At 42.4% G+C, this 21,054-nt stretch overlaps 1 protein-coding gene across 1 annotated transcript in view; it reads left to right on the forward strand.

The window, feature by feature from the left end:
* The window catches only part of syne2b (spectrin repeat containing, nuclear envelope 2b), a gene marked incomplete at its 3' end in the record, with an annotated part of 112,164 nt that overhangs the window by 47,574 nt on the left and 43,536 nt on the right, over nucleotides 1-21,054 (forward strand). Inside the window, 20 exon segments of the mRNA XM_035674308.1 lie at nucleotides 129-455; nucleotides 852-1,196; nucleotides 1,301-1,479; nucleotides 1,999-2,215; nucleotides 2,330-2,428; nucleotides 3,002-3,166; nucleotides 3,611-3,958; nucleotides 4,177-4,313; nucleotides 4,948-5,077; nucleotides 5,542-5,715; nucleotides 5,812-13,782; nucleotides 14,675-14,923; nucleotides 15,283-15,438; nucleotides 15,725-15,966; nucleotides 16,068-18,135; nucleotides 18,322-18,656; nucleotides 18,761-18,905; nucleotides 19,353-19,553; nucleotides 19,734-19,993; nucleotides 20,538-20,697. Coding sequence (XP_035530201.1) covers nucleotides 129-455; nucleotides 852-1,196; nucleotides 1,301-1,479; nucleotides 1,999-2,215; nucleotides 2,330-2,428; nucleotides 3,002-3,166; nucleotides 3,611-3,958; nucleotides 4,177-4,313; nucleotides 4,948-5,077; nucleotides 5,542-5,715; nucleotides 5,812-13,782; nucleotides 14,675-14,923; nucleotides 15,283-15,438; nucleotides 15,725-15,966; nucleotides 16,068-18,135; nucleotides 18,322-18,656; nucleotides 18,761-18,905; nucleotides 19,353-19,553; nucleotides 19,734-19,993; nucleotides 20,538-20,697 — 13,908 coding nt within the window.

Consider the following 21,054-nt stretch of genomic DNA (forward strand, 5'->3'; position numbering starts at 1 on the left):
AAGTTTAGTTAGTCACCTGCTAAAGTGACGTGAATTTGTATTTGGTTTGTGCCCAAATAATGCTGTGGATTTCACAGATTACGTTCATGGCAAGTCTTAACTATGCAATGTCCGTATCTTATCCCCAGGCCATTATGAGCTCCAAGCCCCAAGGAGACTCCAAGCTCCAGGAGCTCAGGAGACGAAGCCAGAGTTTGTGTGGGGAGGACCTCGAGGAACACAAAAAACAAGAGCTTCAGCAAAAAGTAAGAGGCGCTGAAGAGCAGTGGACAAGAGTCATGCAAAATGCCAAACAAGCCCTGGATCAGGCTGAGAAACAGTGTGCTCTGGAGGGCCAGCTGAGAGACTATAAAGCCCTGAGAGAAAACACCAGAACTTGGCTGGAAGACAAGCAGCAGAGCCTTGTGTCCCTGGACAGTCAGAGAGACCCAGAAAGCATCATCAACACTGCACAGGTCAGTTTGAACCATAAAAGGTTTTCAGCAAAGATATATCCAGCAGATCCTCCAGATTTAGCTGACAAGCATGCAATTTTTGCTCTTAGTCTAAATTATTCAAGCTGTCACGCCTTCACATATGCATGCTTTTTTAATCCTAAGCAGAAATAGGTTAGTTTTTCTTGTAGTGTTTTTGATATTAATATTTAATCACCACTAATCAAGGTATGATTATTGTATGTACAGGATTGATTTGTTGTTGGGGTTTTTTTGTATTAATCACTCTCCACATTCCATCACATCTGTATTTACCTATGTGTTAACAACACTTTGTAACTTCAGTTTCAAAAGTGTAATTAAAGTGTAATAAAGTGTGTAAAGTGTAAGTGTAGTTAAATATTTCTTGATACTCAGACTATCCTGAGCTGTAAGCCTGAGGGAGACTCCAAGCTGACAGAACTGAGGAGACAGAGCCAGAGTCTGTCCGACCAGGAGGACCTGGAGGAGAACGCGAGACGAGAGGCCCAGCAGATGGTAAAAGACTCAGAGGAGCAGTGGAGGATGGTCCTGCAGTCCGCTGAGAACACTCTGAAGAAAGCAGAGCTCCAGTACTCACTCTCCAGGGAGCTGGAAGGCTTCCGTATCCAAGCAGAGAGCACAAAGACCTGGGTTAAAGAGCTGCAGCAACAGGCTGAGTCCAAAGGGAGCAGCACTCAGGGCAGCCGGGCTCAGATAGAGGACAGGCTGAACACAGCACAGGTAAAACATGAAATCTGAGGTGTGTTTTTTATTAATATGTAACGGTAATTCAGGGAGGTTTGTCAGGCAACAGATGAGAAAACTGTGTATGATTGTGTATTTAGGTCATCCTGAGCTCCAGGTCCAATGGTGAGGCTCAAGTGACGGGGCTGAAGAAACGAGCACAGAGCCTTTGTGAGCAAAAAGACCTGGAGGGAGACAAGAAACTGGAGGTTCAGCAGACAGTCAAAGACACTGAGCAGCAGTGGAGGATGATCCTGCAGGCTGCTGAGGAGACACAGAGGTGCTGGATGCTGTTTTTAGCCTCCTGTGGCTGAGAAAACTATTTAGATTTCATTTTCAGTTGCCTCTCAGGGCTTCCATATGAATGAAACCATAAAGATTAACTTTCAAAACAGAAGTTGTTCCTGATAGATTACATATTTGTTTTGTAGCTAAATGACAACCTGAATGTTTTGCTCATTGCTTGCTGATAAAAAAGAGATGGAACAAAAACAACCATTGGTTAAGGTTAAGTAGCTAATGTCAAAGTGCATTAAGATACAGAAACAATAATGAAGGCTAGATTCTTGTTTTAAATAATAACTTTAAAACGTTTTAAAAAAAATACCAAGTCAGTAATTTATTTGCCCAAGAAGTTTGGATTTTCTGCCCCCAGTTACTGACAAACCCAAACCCAACCTTCAGATGTCCTTGAAATGACATTGTACTGTATCCATGTTTTCTATTCATGTGTCTGTGATCACTTGAATTTGAAGGTTGAACCTGATGTCCTAATCTTACACCTGCTTTTACCCATCAGGCAATTGAAGGGTGTTGTGGAGCGCCTGGCGTCCTCTCAGCACCAGCGAGGTCAGGCTGAGGCCCGTCTGTCTGAGCTTCAGAAGCAGACATCCAGCCTGCCGCGTGCCTTCCCCTGGCCGGGCCTGGGAGAGAGGAGGCAGGCGGTGGAACAGGCTCGGACCCTGCTGGACCAGAGCACAGCTTTGGTCCCCGTCCTCTCAGACGTACGCAAACAGGTAAAGACCTGAACTAAAGGACTAGTGTTTTTTCGAATATAATAAATCATTATTCATGAAAATGTAATATAAACTAAAAAAGATTTCAACCTATACTGCACTGTTCTCCTCAAGGCCGCACAGCTGTTTGAGATCACACAGGACCGTGGCTGGTCAGATCCCTCCTGGGAAGCCAAGGAGGAGTTCATTCCTGCCCTGCTGAAAGACCTGACTGTAAGTTATTAGAGACACGATCTACAGTAATCCTAAAGAAAAATAAAAGGAGCATCTTTATTGTTGACTTTTTTAATGATTTAAGTTTTTCATTGTCCCAATATAATAGTATATTTGCATTGAGAAGTGTTGATGTAAATATGATGTAATTCATAATTAATAACAATAGTTAATTTCATAATGTGTCAGTTTTAGAAAATGCAAGTGTCTTATATCTTTTACAATTTATTATTAGTAGATCCTTTTATTTATGGGCAGTTATCTTTATAACACTGGAATGCTATAAAACTAGTGTGTTCTCTTATTTTCTGGCTAAAGGTTAAAACTGTATTATCAAGCTTTTCCATTCAGCACAACCACCACTAAATCATGTGTTTTATTCCTTCCTCGCCCCAAAGAACAAGATCATCTCTCCTGGCCCCTGCCTTTATCCCTTTTGTTTTCCTTCAGTCTCCCTTTTAAAAGTAGAAGACATTCTGCTAAATAACATAATAATAATATGATATTATAGTCTTATAATAATAAAATTGTAATAAGAGTCGCCAAAATTCTACTTTACTCCTTTGTTTTTAGGCTGCTATAGCTAACCTGGAGCAGGGCATTCTGACGGAGAGGCAGTGCACCCAGCTGGTGGAGCAGCATGAAGCAGCCCAGGACTGGCTGAGGGAGCAGGTTAAAGGCCTGGGAGCTCCTCCAGCAGACAGACAGGGTCTGCACAGCACAGTCAACACTCTGAAGGTCAGATAATAAAACACACAATGTAGTGTGGCACCTAGTTTGATTTGCCGCTGTTGTATTGCACCAAACTGAAGACATCTCTTTTATAGTAACAAACCAATACATTTCTAACACATTTGAGGAAGACATCACAAAGTTGTACTTAAAGACGTGGGTTATAATGTAGTCATAACAAATGTTATTTCATTTGGCAGTCTGAAAAATTAAAAACTGCCTAATTAAATTGTAGTTTGTAGTTCTTTTTTGTAGCCCATCTACAATGCACATGTTGAGTACTCTCAAGTGTGAACATATCTGGAGAAAACCAAAACCTCAAAATCTTTCTGAATATTTTAATTTGTTACAACTTAACTTAATAGTCAAAAGCTCTTTACAGGGATGTGAGAAACTGTTCTGTCTGCTTTCTAACAGTCTGTTTCTCCTCTTTCCCCCTCCTGATGCCAGGCTTTGCTCCAGACAGTGGACAGGGAGCAGAGAGAGATGAAGGAGCTGGACTCCACCAGGGACAGTTTGCTGGACCTCTGTACCCCTGGAGGTCGGGATGCTCTCATCCTGGAGGTCAGCCATCTCCACGACCTCTGTGCCACCTCAGAGCAGGAAGTGAGGGACCGCCTGACAGCCTGTGAGACACGGATGGGGGAGCTGGACGCTCAGCTGGTCAGAAGGACCCAGGGGCTGAAGGAGAGATCTGCAGCCCTGCAGTGGGAGCTCCGCTCTCTGGACCAGGCGCTTAGTTATAGTGAACCACAGAACAACATCACCCAGCTCCAACAGCACTGGCACAGCCTTCAGGTTACTATTTTAATTTATCCAAGCACAAAACCTCATGTAACTACCACTTTTATTATCTAACTACGCTGAGTTCCCACAGAAACCTGAGGAAGAAGGTTATGTACAGTAAGTGAATATTGGAGTTTTTCCATCTGCAGGCGTGTGAGTTTTTCTAACATGATGTTGTTGCAGACATGTGAATATTACTTAACGTGATGTTGATGTGCATCCCCTGTTAGAACTGTGAGAAGTCACTAGAAGATTTGGGTGTCAAAGTTCAGGACCTTTACCAGGAAGTAAAGGCTGCACCTGCCACTGACGAGCTGCCAGCAGAAATTATCACTGTGGTGGAGTCTTTACGCCAGCAGCAAGACAGGTAACACATCTTACAGCTGATGTCATTTCCTTCTGGTGTAGGAGAGATGTCACAAATAGATCATAAAAACACTATATAGGTGATTAATCATGACATCCGATTGTTACCGTGGTCATGTTTGATTCATGTATTTATGATTCACTCTCACTCAGTATAAACAGGGAAGAGATGGTCTGAGAACAAACCAAACTCGCATGATATGCAGTAACATCTGTCCACTTCACCACTGGGTTTTTTTTAAAAACTGCCTACTTGAACAGATTCTACATGACAAATACTCAGCTGGCCTCCCTCTATTTCAATTTAGCTTTCAGTTGTTCTTACATACCAGCAAAATACCTTTGTGGGTCATTCTGCTCTTGACATGGAAACACAGGAGTTCTCGCAATTTTCTCCTGATTTGAAACCAAAGATTTCATGTTATCTAATACCTGGTTTCTTGAACTAAGCAATGGCTCACATCTGTACATAAACATTTCTCTATTGTTATTTGTTGCTTGCATGGGTTCCTTTTGAACAATGTTTCAAGAGGAAAAAGGATATTTTTTTCATTTGGATCTCATTTAGTGTAATACATGCAGATGCCATGCAAAATGTTGCGTTTACAATAAATGTGATTCATTTATGTCTACAGTCTAAAGTCCAGGCTAAGCGAGCGCCAGGGTACCTGCTCTACAAACACAGCTCGCTGCCTGATGGACTCCCTTCACGCCCTGCAGGAATGGAACCAAAGCAAACCATCAGAGTCCAGTTCTTCTGTGCAGGTTTCTGTCTTTTAATGCTTTCACTGTTTTGGTAGGCAATGTAAGTGCTTTATTTCACTAAACATTTGTGCAGTTAAATATGTAACTGAGAAAGCTTCCTAGTAAAGTTAGTCTTCTACTGATGTTTGTGTTGAACATATGAAGACTGTCATTCATTATATCCTGTTCAGCATTTCTAATATCTCCTTTAATCATAATCATGTAAAATTATGTTGCAAGTTTGTTTGGAAAATATACATTAATTGAAAGAGAAAAAAGAGTAATGGGTTTTTCATCAAAGAAGGGTTTCTGAGTCTAAGCATTCGTGAAGTGTAATATTTCCAGTCGATGGAGCACTCAGCACAGCACATAGCGGCTATGATCTCTTGGCAATGTGTGATTGATTTTGTCATGACATTTCACACATAAACACAGATTTTTTTGTCATTACAAGCACTTTAACATTTTTTTCCTTCTGGTGTTAGGCAACGCTAGAGGAAGGTGAAAAGTTGCAGGAAAGCCTGCAGGAGGCGCTTTCTCACAAACAGTTTCTAACAGACTGTTTAATACCGGTCTTGTTTGAGAAACTGGGAAGAGAGGGTTCAGAGACACTCAGAGAAGCAGACAAACATAAGACTTCTCTCAGCCAGAGCTTAAAGGTATTTAAATCATGATCAAGATTAAAGATTACTATACTTAAGAAACAGTTAAGTAACTCTGTAGTGATTATTGCTATTTGTATCTTTTCTTTCAAGGAACTTAATGAAAGGAGTAAACAAAAGCTGCCTGATGTTCTAAAAGAGATGAAGACATCTGTAGTGCCACCACCACGAAAAAACAAGCGCTCAACTGAGAAAAAAGATCAATTTCACCTACAGAAAAACATTCCCTTAACAGAAAAATCTGTTGATGATGAAATATCAGTTTCATCTGAGCTGCAAACTGAGGCTAAACCATTATTGCCAACAGCAGCCATGAAGGACACAAGTATTACTGTTGTGGAGCAAACCAGAATTGAACCAACAAAAGAGAAATTTCCGAGTACAACATGTGCTTCAGTACCTTTTACAGCACAACATACCTCTCAAGAGGCACAGTTTAAAAGTATAAAGGTAGATATCACAGCTGAGCCTGCTGCAGCTGAGCAAATGAAACCTGCTGCTGAGGGTCCTGTACTGATCCAAAAGGTCATTGAGCAGTCTGCACCGGGTGTTAGTGATAAAACTACACCTGTTCCATCCAGGAGAAGGTCCAAGACTTCAGCCACTGATACAGAGCCTGCCCAGACTAAGGTGGAGCCTGAAATGGTGAAAACTATTATTACTGAAGAGGCATCCAGAAATCAGACAGGAACCACTGCTGTGAAAGAAACCACAAAAGTAGATGATACCCTGCAGAGTCTAGACGTGTCCTCAAAGATTACTGTGGCAAAACCTGCACTGATCAAGGGCGACGGTGTGAATCTGACGTATCTCCCAACTTCAGTGCCTATCACAGAAACAGATGCTGGGCAACCTAAGTCTGTATCAAAAAGGCAAGAGTCGAAGAGTTCTACAATTTCAGAGCCAGTCGCTACCCAAAGTAAAACTACAAAATACTATGCAGAGCTTGAAGAAACTAAGGAAGAACCTAAGAATGGGAAGACTTCTACAACTGCACAGCTGATCACACAACCAGTTGAAACTGCTGTTTTGAGAGAAAGTAATCTTTCACCTACCAAAAGAAAGTCAAAGCCAAAACTTTCCCCCGAAATTTCTAGCAAGGAGAAAACACAGACCATGGAAAAGCCTGACCATGAGGTAGCTTTACTGAGATCCAAGAATGAAGCTGCTCTAGTGGAGGAAGAAACTAAGGTCATACCAACCAGAAAGAAGTCAAATAGTCTAGATATTTCCACTGTTCCAGAGCCAGTGTCGACTGTTGAAAGAACAGCAGGTTTTGTGAAGGAACCTGAGAAGAATTCAACCTCACAGTTTGTTCCAGAGTCAACTAAAACTGCTGTTTTGGTACAAAGTGAGGTTTTACCACCCAAGCGAAAATCAAAGAGTCCAAAACTTTACCCAAAACAGGCCGACCAGCAGGCAGCACAGATGATTAAAGAACCGGAAAGGTCTGATTTGAGTTTGAGGGAGCAAGCTGAAAGTGTAATGATTAAGGAAACAAAGCTCATACCAACCAGAAGAAAATCAAAAAGTGCTGAACCTACCACAACTTTGCAGCAAGTAGAACTTGAAGATAATAAGAAAGAACCTGACAGCCTGAAGTCTTCTTCAACTGCACAGGTGGTCATAGAACCAACTGTTGTTGTGACAGAAAATAAGCTTTCTCCAACCAAAAGAAGATCAAAGGGCGCAACACTATCCCCAGAACATGATACCAAAGAGGTAGCAGAGACTAAGCAAGACCCTGGAAGCCAGGAACCTTCATCAAGCTCCACAGTGCAAACTGAAACAGTTGTTGTTGAAGAAACAAAGAATATAGCAACCATTATTCTAGATGTTTCAGAGCCATACACTAATACCCCTGTAACAACTCCCACTGAGGTAAAAGCAGCTAGGAGGAAGTCAAAGAGTAATGAACTTACCACAACTGTGGACCACTCTGAACCTGAAGATGATAAAAAAGAACCTGACAGAGGGAGTGCTTCTTTAGCTGCTCAGGTAGTCACAGGACATGCTGCACAGGCCATGAATAAGCATGGAAAAGCACGTCAGTTAACTGAAGTTGCCATTGTGGAAGAAACTAAGGTTATACCAATCAGAAGGAAGTCAAAGGAAGAGCCTGATCTTCAGAAGCCATCTCTAACACCAGGCGTGGTCATAAGACCAACTGAAATTACTGAAACTACCAAGGTGGAAAAAGGTAAACTTTCACCAACCAAAAGAAAGTCAAAGGGTCTAAAACTTTCCCTAGAAGTTGCTACCACAGAGTTAACACAGACCATGGAAGAACCTCACAGTCAGAAACTATCTTCGACTTCAGAGGTGGTCACAACAACAACTGAAATTACTGTTGTGGAAAAAGGAAAGCTTTCACCAACCAAAAGGAAGTCGAAGGGTCTGAAGATTTCCCCAGAACTTGCAACCACAGAGCTGACACAGACCATGGAAGAGTCTGACACTCAAAAACCATCTTCAACTTCAGAGGTGGTAACAACAACAACTGAAATTACTGTTGGGGAAAAAGGAAAGCTTTCACCAACCAAAAGGAAGTCGAAAGGTCTGAAACTTTCTCCAGAACTTGCAACCACAGAGCCCAAGGAAGCACCTGGCGCACAAAAACCATCTTCAACCTCAGAGGTGGTCAAAACAACTACTGAAATTACTGTTTTGGAAAAAGGTACACTTTCACCAACCAAAAGACACTCAAAGGGTTTGAAATCTTCCTCAGAACTTGCAGCCACAATGCTGACACAGACCAAGGAAGAACCTGACAGCCTGAAGTCTTCTTCAACACCAGAAGTGCTCACAGAAGCAACTGTAGGAAGTCAGAATCCTTCTTTGAGCTCCAGAGTGCAAACTAAAAATGTTGTTGTTGAAGAAACAAAGAAGATAGCAACTATTATTCTAGATGTTTCAGAGCCATTCACTACTGCCCCTGTAACAACTGATCCTGAAGTTCTACCTACCAGGAGGAAGTCAAAGAGTGCTGAACCTACCCAAACATTGCAGCAAGTAGAACCTAAAGATAATGAGAAAGAAACTGAAAGCCTAAAGTCATCTTCAGCTCCACAGGTGGTCACAGAACCAACTGTTGTAAAAGAAAACAAGCTTTCTCCAACCCCAGAACATGATGCCAAGAAAGTGGCAGAGACTAAGCAAGACCCTGGAAGTCAGGAACCTTCATCAAGCTCCACAGTGCAAACTGAAACAGTTGTTGTTGGAGAAACAAAGAATATAGCAACCATTCTTCTAGATGTTTCAGAGCCATTCATTACTGTCCCTGTAACAACTGCTCCTAAAGTTACACCAACCAGGAGGAAGTCAAAGAGTCTTGAGGTTTCCTCAGTTCCAGAGTCAGTATCTCCCCTTGGTAAAGTTACTGGTGTGGAGCCAAGAGAAACAAAACAAGAACCTGTAAATAATACCACAACCCCAGAGTTTGTTCAAGGACAGACTGAAACTGCTGTTATGGAACGAAGTAAGTTTCTACCACCCAAGAGAAAGTCAAAGAGCACAGAACTTCCTCTTAAACCTGCTGACACTGAGGTGCCTCAGACAAGGGAAGAGCCTGAAGGTCATAGGTCTTTGAGTTCCAATGACCAAAATAAAAATGTTGTCATTGAAAAAACAAAGTTTGCACCAACCAGAAGAAAGTCAAAGAGTGGTGACTTTTCCACAGCTTCTGAGACAGTTAGCCATGTTGGATCACCTGATGTGGAGCCTGAACAAAATAAGAAAGAACTAGACAGTCAAACGTCCTCCACTCAGGATGTGGTCACAGGACCAATCCAAAGTACTGTTGTAGAAAAGGAAAAAGCTAAGCTAAGCAAACGAAAGTCAAAGGGTCTAAAACTCTCCCCAGAGCTTGCTACCAAGGATGTGACAGAGACCAAAAAAGAGCCTGACAGACGGAGGTCTTTAGAGCAAACTGAAACAATTGTTTTGAAAGAAACAAAGCTTTTACCAACCAGGAGGAAGTCAAAAAGTTTTGATGTTTCTGCAGCTCTAGAGCCTGTCATTGGTGGAACTTTTGATTCACAGTCAAAGGAAGCGAGGATGAAACTTGAAAGTGGGAGTGTTTCTGCAACTGCACACTTAGTCGCAGGAATAACTGAAACACAGGCAATGGAAAAGCATGGACAAGCAAGTCAGTTAACTGAAGCTGCTGTTGTGGAAACTAAGACTATACCAATCAGGAGGAAGTCAAAGGAAGGCCCTGACAGTCAGAAGCCATCTCTAACTCCAGGTATGGTTAAAGGACCAGCTGAAATTAGTGAAACTATTGTCGAAAAAGGTAAGCTTTCACCAACCAAAAGAAAGTCAAAGGGTCTGAAACTTTCCCCAGAACCTGCTACTACTGAGCTGACCCAGTCTAAGCAAGAACCTAAAACTCAAAAACCATTGTCAACTTCAGAGGTGGTAACAACAACAACTGAATTTACGGTTGTGGAAAAAGATACATTCTCACCAACCAAAACACAACCGAAGGGTCTGAAACTTTCCCCAGAACTTGCAACCACAGAGCTGACAAAGCCCAAGGAAGCACCTGACACACAAAAACCATCTTCAACCTCAGATGTGGTCAAAACAACAACAGAAATTACTTTTGTGGAAAGAGGAAAGCTTTCACCAACCAAAAGGAAGTCAAAGGGTTTTAAATTCTCCCAAGAACTTGCAACCGTGGAGCTGACAAAGCCCAAGGAAGACACTGACACTCAGAAACCATCATCAACTTCAGAGGTGGTCACAACAACAACTGAAATCACTTTTGTTTCACCAACTGAAGATGCGGTTATGGAAGAACCTAAGGTTATACCAACCAGGATGACCTTACCAGAGAGGGAGGAAATGTCATTTTCTCCGGAAACAGCATCTGCACTCAAAAGAAGCACAAATGAAACCGAGAAAAAGAAAGAACATGTGAATAAGTCTTCTGCAGCCCCAGAATTTGCTCCTGCTGAACCTTTCTCCAAACCTACTGACCCACCACTTGTGGCAGACTACATAGACGAGTTATGTAAAAACACTGCTGAGATTCAGAAGAGATATCTGGTCCTTGATCTGCCTGAAATAGGAGTCACCCAGACATTTGAGATAAAGCCACATCAGGCAGAGGCAGATACTGTGGTTGAAAGTGACTCCACTCAACCTACCTCTTCTATTTTTTCAGGGGCACAGCCTCACACAGAAAAAACTGAGTTTTTAGGAATAAACTCATCAAAGGGAGAAATAATAAAACCAAGTGAAACTGTGAGTCAGCTGAAGTTCTTGGAAACCACTCAGGAAAAACCCAAAAAGGACATGGTACATGGTGTCAAAGAAGAGCATGATAAAGTATCTACATGTGACATTCATGATGCACCTAAGAGCCTGGAGAAGAACCCTTTCAGTCTGAAAGAAATCCTCAAGGGGGCTGACGTGCACATTTTAGAAATGAATACACAGACTGGTATACATAAGCAAGAACAAACAACTGTCTCAACAGACAGACAGCCAGTGATGGATATGCACCAATCAAGTATGCAATGTAAGACAGAACCACAAAGCAAGAATATTACTATCACTGATATTCAGCCAGATAAGGCTGCAGTTAAGATGACCAGGGTAGAAGTGCAGAAAAGTATTAGAAAATGTCAAGACACTGGAGCAGCAGTGCAGCCAAGTGTAGCAAAGACAACATTTGCACAAATAAGCTTATCTGAACAAGACAAAGTAAAACCAAGCCAAAAGTTGGAGCTCTTGAGAACCACACAGGAAAGACCCAAAGAGGCCAAGGATGATGTCCAGGGAGAGGATGGTCAAGTGTTGACACATGATGCGCATGATGCACCAAAGAGCCTGGATGAAAAGTCTGTTAAGGAAATCCACTTGGGGCCTGAAGTGTGCATTCTACAACTAGATATACAGACAAGTCAAGAGGAGGAAAACACATCTGTCACAGGATCTGTTCAAACAAGTATCCAGAGTGAAAGAGTGCCAAAAAGCAAAGATAGGACTGAATCTGAAGTTAAGCCAGAGGAGGGTGCAATTAAGATGACTACAATAGAAGTGGGAGAAAGCAGTACTGAATGTCAAGACAATGTGGCTCAAAGGGACTCTGAACAAGAAATGGTGAAACCAAGCCAAACTCATGCTCAAATAGGTCTGTTAAAAACCACACAGGAAAGACCTAAAGTGGTGAAGGAACATGGTGTCCAAGAACAGAATCCTACACTTAAGAGCTTGGATGAAAAATCTGTTTCAGTGGAGAAGATGTGTGAAAACAAATCTGTCACAATAGCAAAAAAAACAGGGATAGATATTGTTCAAACACATATTCAGTGTGAAAAGGTGCCTGAAAACAAAGGTATTACTGCTGCTGATGTTACGCCAGAGAAAGCTGCAGTTGAAAAGACTATGATAACAGTGAAAGAAAGCAGTACTGAAGGTCAAGCCAATAAGCCTCAAAGAGACTATGCTCAATGGACCTCTCCTGCTTCTGACTCATTACAACCACATGTGACAGAGACAGAATTTATAGAAATAAACATATATGAGCAAGACATAGTAAAACCAATCCAAACTGAATCTAAAATAGAGCTCTTGAAAACCACACAGGATAGACCTACAGAGGTCAAGGACCATGGGGAAGAGCATCCTAAAGTGTCTGTTCAGAAAATCCACATGGGACCTGAAGTGCATGTTTTGAAACCAGATACACCGACCAGTTTTGAGCATCGTGAAAACATCTCTGTCATTATTGCAAAGAAGCTAAGGATAGATACAGTTCAAACTAGTGTACCGTGCGAAAAAATGCCTGAAAACAAAGATGAAACTTCAGCTGATGTTAAGCTAGAGAAGGCTGCAGTTAAGACAAGAGTAGAAGTGCAACAAATCAACACTGAAAAGAAAGAGAATGTGGATCACAGTGACTCCACTCAACCCACCTCTGTTGCTTTTGCAGCAGTGCAGCCAAGTGAAGCAGAGACAACATTTACAGAAATAATCTTATCTGAGCAAGACACAGTAAAACCAAGTGAAACTGTGATTAACTTAGAGCTCATGAAAACCACACCCAAAAAGGTCAAGGATGGCAACGTGCATGCTGAAGATTCAACAAAAAATGTGCATGATACACCCCAGAGCCTTGCTGAAAAGTCTGTTATGATAGCAAAGGCACCAAGGATTGATATAGATCAAGCAAGTATCCAGTGTGAAATAGTGCCAGAAAACAAGGACTTGACTTCAGCTGATGTTCAGCCAGAGAAGGATACAGTAAAGATGACCACGGTCAAAGTGAACACCAAAGAACATGAAGAAGTGTCAGAAAACGAAGATAAGACTACGCCTGAGGTTCACCCTGAGAACTCTGCAGTTGAAAAGACAAGAGTAGAAGTGCAAGAAATCAGTACTAAAAGGCAAGAGACTGTGGCTGAACGTGACTCCACTCACCTACCTACCTCTGCCACTGTAACTGCTCAGCCCCATGATCCAGGGACAGAAATTGTTGAGATAACCTTGTCTGAACAAGACCAGTTGAAACCAAGCCAAACTGTGACTCAAATAGAAATCTTCAAAACCACACAGGAAAGAACCAAAGAGGTCAAGGTTCATAGTGTTCATGAAAAACCGGCTGAAGTCCTATCACGTGATGTACCCAAGAGCCTGGATGAAAAGTCTGTTAAAAAGGGAGAAATCCACATGAGTGTACATGAATACAAAACTGTCACAATAGAAAAGGAACCACGGATGGAATCAAGTGTCGACTTTGAGACAGTTAAAGGAAGCAAGGATGTGACTACCACTGATATTCAACTTGACAAGTCTGCAGTTAAGATGACCAGCGTAGAAGTGCGAGAAAGCTTTACTGAATCCCTGTCTGAACGCAGTGTGGTCCGTAGAACCCAAACAGAGAGACACACAACAGATGCAAAGGAGGAAGAACAGAAGGAGGGGAACAGAAGGACAATTCAGGAAGAGGAAAGGGAAAAAATTGTCACAGTAGGAGTACAAAATGTTCAACTTCCAATGACCACGACCACCACCACTGGTGAAGTGAGGCTTCAGAGTATGGATTTGCCACAGGTAAGACATTTGGGGGGGTGGGTGTTACAGTTATATACAGTATGATACAATAAAATAACTCTTTGGACTGGACTATGTTTAGTTTGTTTTGGAAGGGACTGTCCTTGTGATATTTGGCAGTTTGTAGTTAATTCTAAATAAACTACTGTCACAAGTAAACACTATTATTATTATTTCAAGTAAAATTCTAGTACTATATGACTCATAGAACTGACTCACCACTATGTTACATGTCCATAATATCTGACATTTGTGATTACAATAGACAATAATATTGCATACTTAAAGACAGGTTGAGTAGACAGAAAGAGGGAGTGTGAGAGAGAAAACAGTATTCAGAGAAAAATAGGATAAATATAGAATTTTGCTTGAGGGACATCAGTAATGTATACCATCTATTATGCTCAGTTTCTTGCACATACTTGTTTGCTCATGCTCCCTAACATTCTTGCACCAAAGAGGTGCATAAATGACTGGTCAGTGTGTCTTTAGAGCCTCTGTAAAAAAAAAAAAAAAAAAATATGAGTTCTTAAGATATTTACTTATTTAGAGTTGTAACAGGGGCACACACAGCTACATTTCATTAGCATTGTAGGCAAAGCAGAGAATAAAGGCCTGAGACGTTTACTCCTGTGCGACTAAAGGTTTTATTGCCTCGGGGTAGGAAACATAAACTTGCTCATACATGTTAACAGTGACACACTGTGACTGTCAAAGGGTGTAGGGAGAGGCTTGGTACAGTCCTGAGAAAACAAATCATTCAAATGGTATAGTCTTGTTTTACAAAGGGGTGACACAGTTCTTTTCTCAGCTCAACCGAAACTCTATACAATTGTTTGTCAGAATTTTTTCCTGCATTAACACTGGTGTTTTGTCTTCACAATGGGAGCAGGTGTACAAGGCTGACAAGATATCACCAGCATCATCGCAGGCAGTTCAGAAAGCTTCACCTGACATTATCTGGGGTGAGGCAACCCTGGTGGAAGGATTGCCTTCTCAGGAAAACAAAGCTCAAACAGTAACAAGTGTTGTGACGACTGAGAAACTTGTTCTGGAGGTACCAGAGGGAACTGCCATGGGGAGCATCTTTACAGAAATACAGCTACTTGCAGGGACAGGACCCAACAGTCAACTCATTAAGGTATCATGATTACTGTGCGCCACAGTCATTTTTTAAGACTACCACTAGGAGTCGCCAAAGTTAGACTTAGTCAAATCCTACACATAGGTATGTGTGTAAGGAATATATTATTATATATTATGAGAATACTAGTGTGATGAGCATGTACTGTCAGCATTGGAGGTTTGAATCTAGCTATTCATTTCATCTCTTTTATATCCTTTCTGTTGCTCTCCACTAGATATTAACAAATTGACAGTGAACAATGGTGGCAAAAGCAAGATTCCTTTTTTTAATTTGATCATGATTGAACAACATCAAAACCGATTTTGGACCTCAGCTGGACATTTTGAGACTCTAATGTGTTTCTGTGTCTTAAGGGTAAACCATTGGAGGATGCTCCACAGGCTCTGATTACATCCACCAGTGACCTGGACAATCGTCTGAGCAGGCTGGTGTCTAAAGTCCTGAGCTGCAAGAACCATCCAGCTGAGCTCAACCCAACAGCCATGGCCCAGCAGCTGGAGGAGGCTCAGGTGCGATATTCAGAATGACAGGGTGCATGACTCACTAGAAAATTTGTAGATACTGTGAAATTGGACAGCACATGTTCCTCCAGAACTGGGCATTTCTAATGCATATCTGTACCAGCCTGTTGGATATTAAAAACAAGTACATAAGAATTGTACAATAGGCCCTTACCATTTGTGACTGTTGAAAAAACCTGCTCATAGCATTTATTTGTTTAGTAATAATTAGATAATCTCAACATAAATAATGAACATAACAAAGAGATGTAAATAAGTGTGTTTACTTTTACAGGAGTGCAGAGAGACTGCCCAGGCACAGGTGTCATTGCTCTCTCAGTTGAAAGGCGCTGATGCTGAGAACAGGGATGCTCTGGAGCTTCTAGAGGACCAGTGGTGTACTGCTGTTCAGGATGCAGCTGCTGTTATCCAGAGTAAAGAGGCCCAACTGCAGGTGCTGACTGATTACTGCAGACAGACCCAAGCAGCCAAGACCATGCTGGAGAGACTGACAGCAGAACTTGATGCTGTTAAAATGTGAGTTATTTATGGTTTCCTTTTAATTTCTTGTAATGTAATGTAATGTAATCGCAACACCTCCTCTCGTACTCCTATGACTTGACTGTTTGTCTTTTCAGTTCCCCAGAGGAGAGCAGCTCCAAGGATGCAGAGCGACTAGCCTCCTTACAGAGAAGTATAGAGGAAAACAGAACAGTACTTGGGGAGATGCTCGTAACCCATACCAAGCTATGTCCCCACCTCAGCCGGTCGGAGCAGGCAACCGCACAGACTGAGCAGAAGGATCTACAAGAAAAGTGGAGAAGCCTGGAAAGAGCAGTCGAGAGGACCTTGTATCACACAAATATTCATTCTCACGAGACCAACAGCCTTCTGTCTGCAATATCAAGTCTTCAGGAACATTTGGAGACAATCAGCAAAGAGCTTGAAGCCAAATCACCTTCAGTTACTCAATGGAATTGCAAGAAGGTGCAGAAGCTGATGGTGGCAAATGCTGAGGTTAAAGCTGCCCAGCAAAAATACCTTTATTTGCAGCAGCTGTCAGAGGTGCTACTCATTACCTCACAGCGGGAGAAGGAAACACAAAAGATACAGCAGGGACTTCAGAGGGTCAAAGATCAGCTTTCCCACACAGAGGAACTAGTGTCTTCCCAAACTCAAAACAGCAGCAACCCCATCATGGAGAAAATTATCGTGGTGATGAGGGATGGCCTTGCCTGGGCAAAGCAGACAGAGAGTGACATTGAGGGCAGGAGGAAGAGGGTGGCTCTGCTCCCTGAGGAGGTGCACCGGCAGCTCAGAGATTTGAAGAAGCTGCAGTCTGAGGTCATGGCCAAAGAGGGCCAATTGGAGTCACTGGTGGAGGAGGTGACGGAGCTCCTTCCACAGTTGGACCAGGCTGAGGAAGTGCCCATTGTGCGCTCTTGTCTGGAATCCCTTCAAGAACTCTCAAAGTTGACTACTGAGAAGCTAGCCAAGGCTGTGAGAGAGATAGAGTCAGGACTGCAGACCAGAGAAAAACTGTCAGAGCAGATTGCTGACCTAGACTCCTGGGTTGTGGCTCATTTGCATAGAGAGGCCTTGAGGAGTGCAGATGATGAGCTCAGGAGCCCTACTGAACTTGATCGCAGAGTTCGTCAGATCCAAGAGACCGTGGCTGAGGCTGAAAAGCAGGGCCCTGTGTGTGAGGCTCTTTTAATGAAGAGTAAAGACATTGCCTCTGAACTCCGCATCACAGAGAACTGTCAGCTTTTTAACAAGCTTACCAATCTCCAGGAGGACATCCGAGACATCAGCAGCTATGAGAAGGCCAACAAAAAGGAGCTGCACGAACTCACCCAGACTGTAGATTCAAGCAAGAAAAACCTGGTCACCATTGAAAAAAGCCTTAGGCAGATGTTAGTAGATCTCAATAGACACAGGTACCCCATCATAAGAGAGTCTTTGCAGGCTTTGGAGCCTTTTAAACACATGATTTTGGAGTACAAGTCCCAGGTTGACCTTCTGCAATCTTGGATTCCCCAGGAAAAGACAAGGGAACTGTACTCAGTCATTTCTGAGCTTCACAGCAAAATGGCCACCCTTGAAATGAAATCCAGAGATCATGAGAGGTACCTGTACGTGAGGCAGTGTGTGGAGGACCTCAGGGAGAATGTTCAGGCGCAGGTCCATCAGACCAAAGAAGACAGCAGGGAGCTGGAGGAGAAGTATAAACTCTGTCAGGCGCTCCTCGTCCAGTTACCTCTATTAAAGTATTTGTCCGAGGAGGCTCACACCAAACTCCAGATGATTTCTGCTGACCTTTACCCCTCACAGCTGACCACAGAAAATCGCAGACTAAAACAAAATGAGGATAGCCTTGACACCTTGGAGATGACACTTTACAATAACCTTAGCATCCTTGAGAGGAAGCTGCTGAAGGAACTGGACCTGGAGTCCGAAAAGAAAACCACTCAGGCCTTCCTCTGGAAGAACCACCAGGAGCTCCAGAATTTCCCCATGTTGGAGCCAAATGAAACAGCAATTAAAAACGAATACTGCAGAATCCTGTCTTTGAAAAAGACTGTAGAGTCAAGAATGAGAGCGCTGGAGGTTCTAGAGAAGCAGAAGGGAACCAGACGAGGAAGCGGATCCCAAAATCTGATGGACTTGAAGAAAGCAGTCCTCATTGAATGTGACTCACAAATGGCAAGTTGCATTGTTTTTCTATTATTTATTTCAATTATCACAATAAAGGCATAAACAACTCCCTCCCCAGTTTTAATATATTACCTAAAACACTCATTTGGAAGATAACTTGTATGAAATATAAAAAATGGACTGTGAATCAAGACTGAAATGTGTAATTAAAAAATTGTGTTTATTATTTTTTAGGAGAACATCTCCCAGGCTAGGGACTCTTTGAGAAGCTACACATGTGCTGTTAAACAAGCAGTACAATTCCTAAGGGACATCGAGGTCTCTCTGCTGCCACCGCAGGGCTCTACTGGACTCTGCTCTGAAAGGCTGGAGGAGACCCAACAGGCTTTGGCCTCGCTGCAGCAGAGGTTCCAGACCCATGTGGAGCAGCTCCAGAGTCAAGTTGCCCTGCATCCTTACCTGTCCCCCCAGAAGGTGGAGCAGCTCCAGGAGAATATTCTGAGCCAGCTTCTGGTGAGGATGTCCACGCTCCAGGCAAAGGGACACATACGACTGGAGTGTCTGAGCAGGTAATAGACCTACCATAGACATTACACTACACAACCATTCTGTGCCTTCACATTTCTTTAGCTTCTTATTGCACATAAAAAAATCTATATGGTTTCTATTTCAGGTGTGCAGAAAATCACAGAAAATACACCAAGTGCCGAGATGAAATCATCCTGAGTGTGAAGAGCGCAGAGAACAACCTCTTACAGGTCATACGTCAAAAGGTCACCTGTCTCGCTGACTGCACTGACCAAGAAGCAAAGCTCAGAGTACGTATGAGACTGGTTGTGTTAGAAACAGAGAACATAAAAGCATTCAAGAAAAATAGACCTAAGTAATGGTTTTTGGCTTTGAGGTTTTTGAGGTTGATTACTTCCTCTTTTTTTAAGGTCAGACATATAGGCCAAAACATGCACTGGTCAATTTTGGGCTATTTTGCTTCCAAACATGTCTTATTACTTATTATTAGTGGAAAGAAAACGCCAAAATACATGTGTGTGTTGTATTAATATCTTCTACACTTTGTAGATTTCTCCTAAATTAAAAAGTTAGAAAATGCCTTTAAACATAACATTTCAGAAAACTAATAATTGTCTTATCAACTGTGGAAGTTTCATGGTGATATCTATTTTTAATAAATTGTACCCTAGTCACCTGTAGCATCTTCCCTTAAACTGTAACCTTTGATTAGATTGACATGCCTCTGTCTTGTGCAGGCTCTATGTGAGGAGGTGGAGTCCTTGCAGAGGCGTCTGGAGGAGCTGAAGGAGTGGTGCCCAGAGCAGAGCTGTTGTGGAGGCCGAGTGGCAACCGTGACTGTCGTCTGGAAACGGGTAACAAGACTACTTCGCTGCACACAAGAGCTGACAACTCGTAGTAAACAGAGGATCGCAGAATGGAGCGAAATCACCAACAGTGTAAGTTAAATTACAGGAAAAATATCTGAGAACTAATTTAATGAATCTTGTGTTTTTCTTAACATGAAACTACTTTAAATGACTTCTGTTATTTTGCAAATGTCACTACGTATTTATTCTAAATTTATTTGTTTGCATGAAGTGTAATTAGGACCATACTGTGTGTGACCCTCCTTTCAGGTGGAGAAGGCCTCCGTTGTCCTGGAGCAGGTGGAGGTGGAGCTTCCTGATGGCTCCCGTGTGAAGTCCTCTACCGAGGAGCTTCAGGACATGCTGCAGTCCTGGGAACAGTACCAGGACAGACTGGACTGTGAACATCGAGCCCTGTCCGCACTGGAACTCCGCACTGCCAGGCTGCTGGGTGTCCCCGCCCACCTGGAGCAGGCTCCTACCACTCCGCTCTGTCAGCAGCTACAGGCAATGCAGGCTCGATACGGCAGGTGAGATTGTGTATTTTGTGGAGTTCATAGCATTATTTACATTACCAGACGTCTTGGAGGAGAAGATCTATGATAGTCCAATTTAAAAATTATTGGACTGGTCTCCTCACATTTCTCATGAAAACAACGTTTGTTTGAAGACATTTGTGTAACATTTGAGGTTCTCCTTTTGTTAACGTGTAAATTATCCTTGTTCATAATGATTTATGCTCCTGTAAAATCAAAATTAAGAAGATTTTTCCAAATCTCCAAAGCAACTATTAGTCTGTTGACACAAAAAACTCAATTACCCATAAGCCCTAGTACGCTTGGATAAACAATCAGGGGAAAGTGGGTCAGACATAGACTGCAGTGCCTCTGAGGTTGCACAGTATTTAGATACATTTAAACTGACAGTACTTTAACTGCCATGAAGCTCCTTGCTTTAACTTCAATGGTGGATTTCGTTCGTAATGCAGACTTTCAGGGATTTAAGGTAAGAGGCTATAAAGTCGTTAAATTGTTGTTTAAACTGTTGGACATATGTGTTTGTGTGATTTCACAGTGTAAAGCAGAGGAGCAGGGAGGGTCTGGAAGCGGCCAGGATGGAGCTGGAGGAGAGAGAAAAGGTTCGGGAGGAGCTGCATGGCATCCGCGTTTGGTTGGAGGCTGCAGATGGTCTTCTGTCAGAGATGGAACAAAGCAGCAGCACACAGGAGCTTCAGGTGGGACGCTCATCTAAACCAGTGTTCATCAGGAACAAAGAACAAGTTTCATCCTTACTTTACAGCAAACCAGCAGCCTGTTTACTTTGAAAGTATCCTGCTTTTGCTTCCATTTTGGTGGGCATGTTCATATATTCATACATTCATTGGTGTCTACACATCACTCGTCATTGAAAATTACCTTACAAAGGCACACAGAACTACAATACTAATACCAACACTGCACTAACAGTGTCAGTTGGTGACAAATTAATGCAATGATAGAGGCAACATCATGAAAGATGAAGATGAAGGGGTTACACAAAATAATCCACTGTCAAAAACTGCTAGTTGACAGTTCAATTCAATTCAATTCAA

This window comes from Morone saxatilis, unplaced genomic scaffold, assembly GCF_004916995.1.
Source record: "Morone saxatilis isolate NCDOM2014 unplaced genomic scaffold, NCSU_SB_2.0 Contig3, whole genome shotgun sequence".
In the NCBI taxonomy this organism is placed as follows: Eukaryota; Metazoa; Chordata; class Actinopteri; family Moronidae; genus Morone; species Morone saxatilis.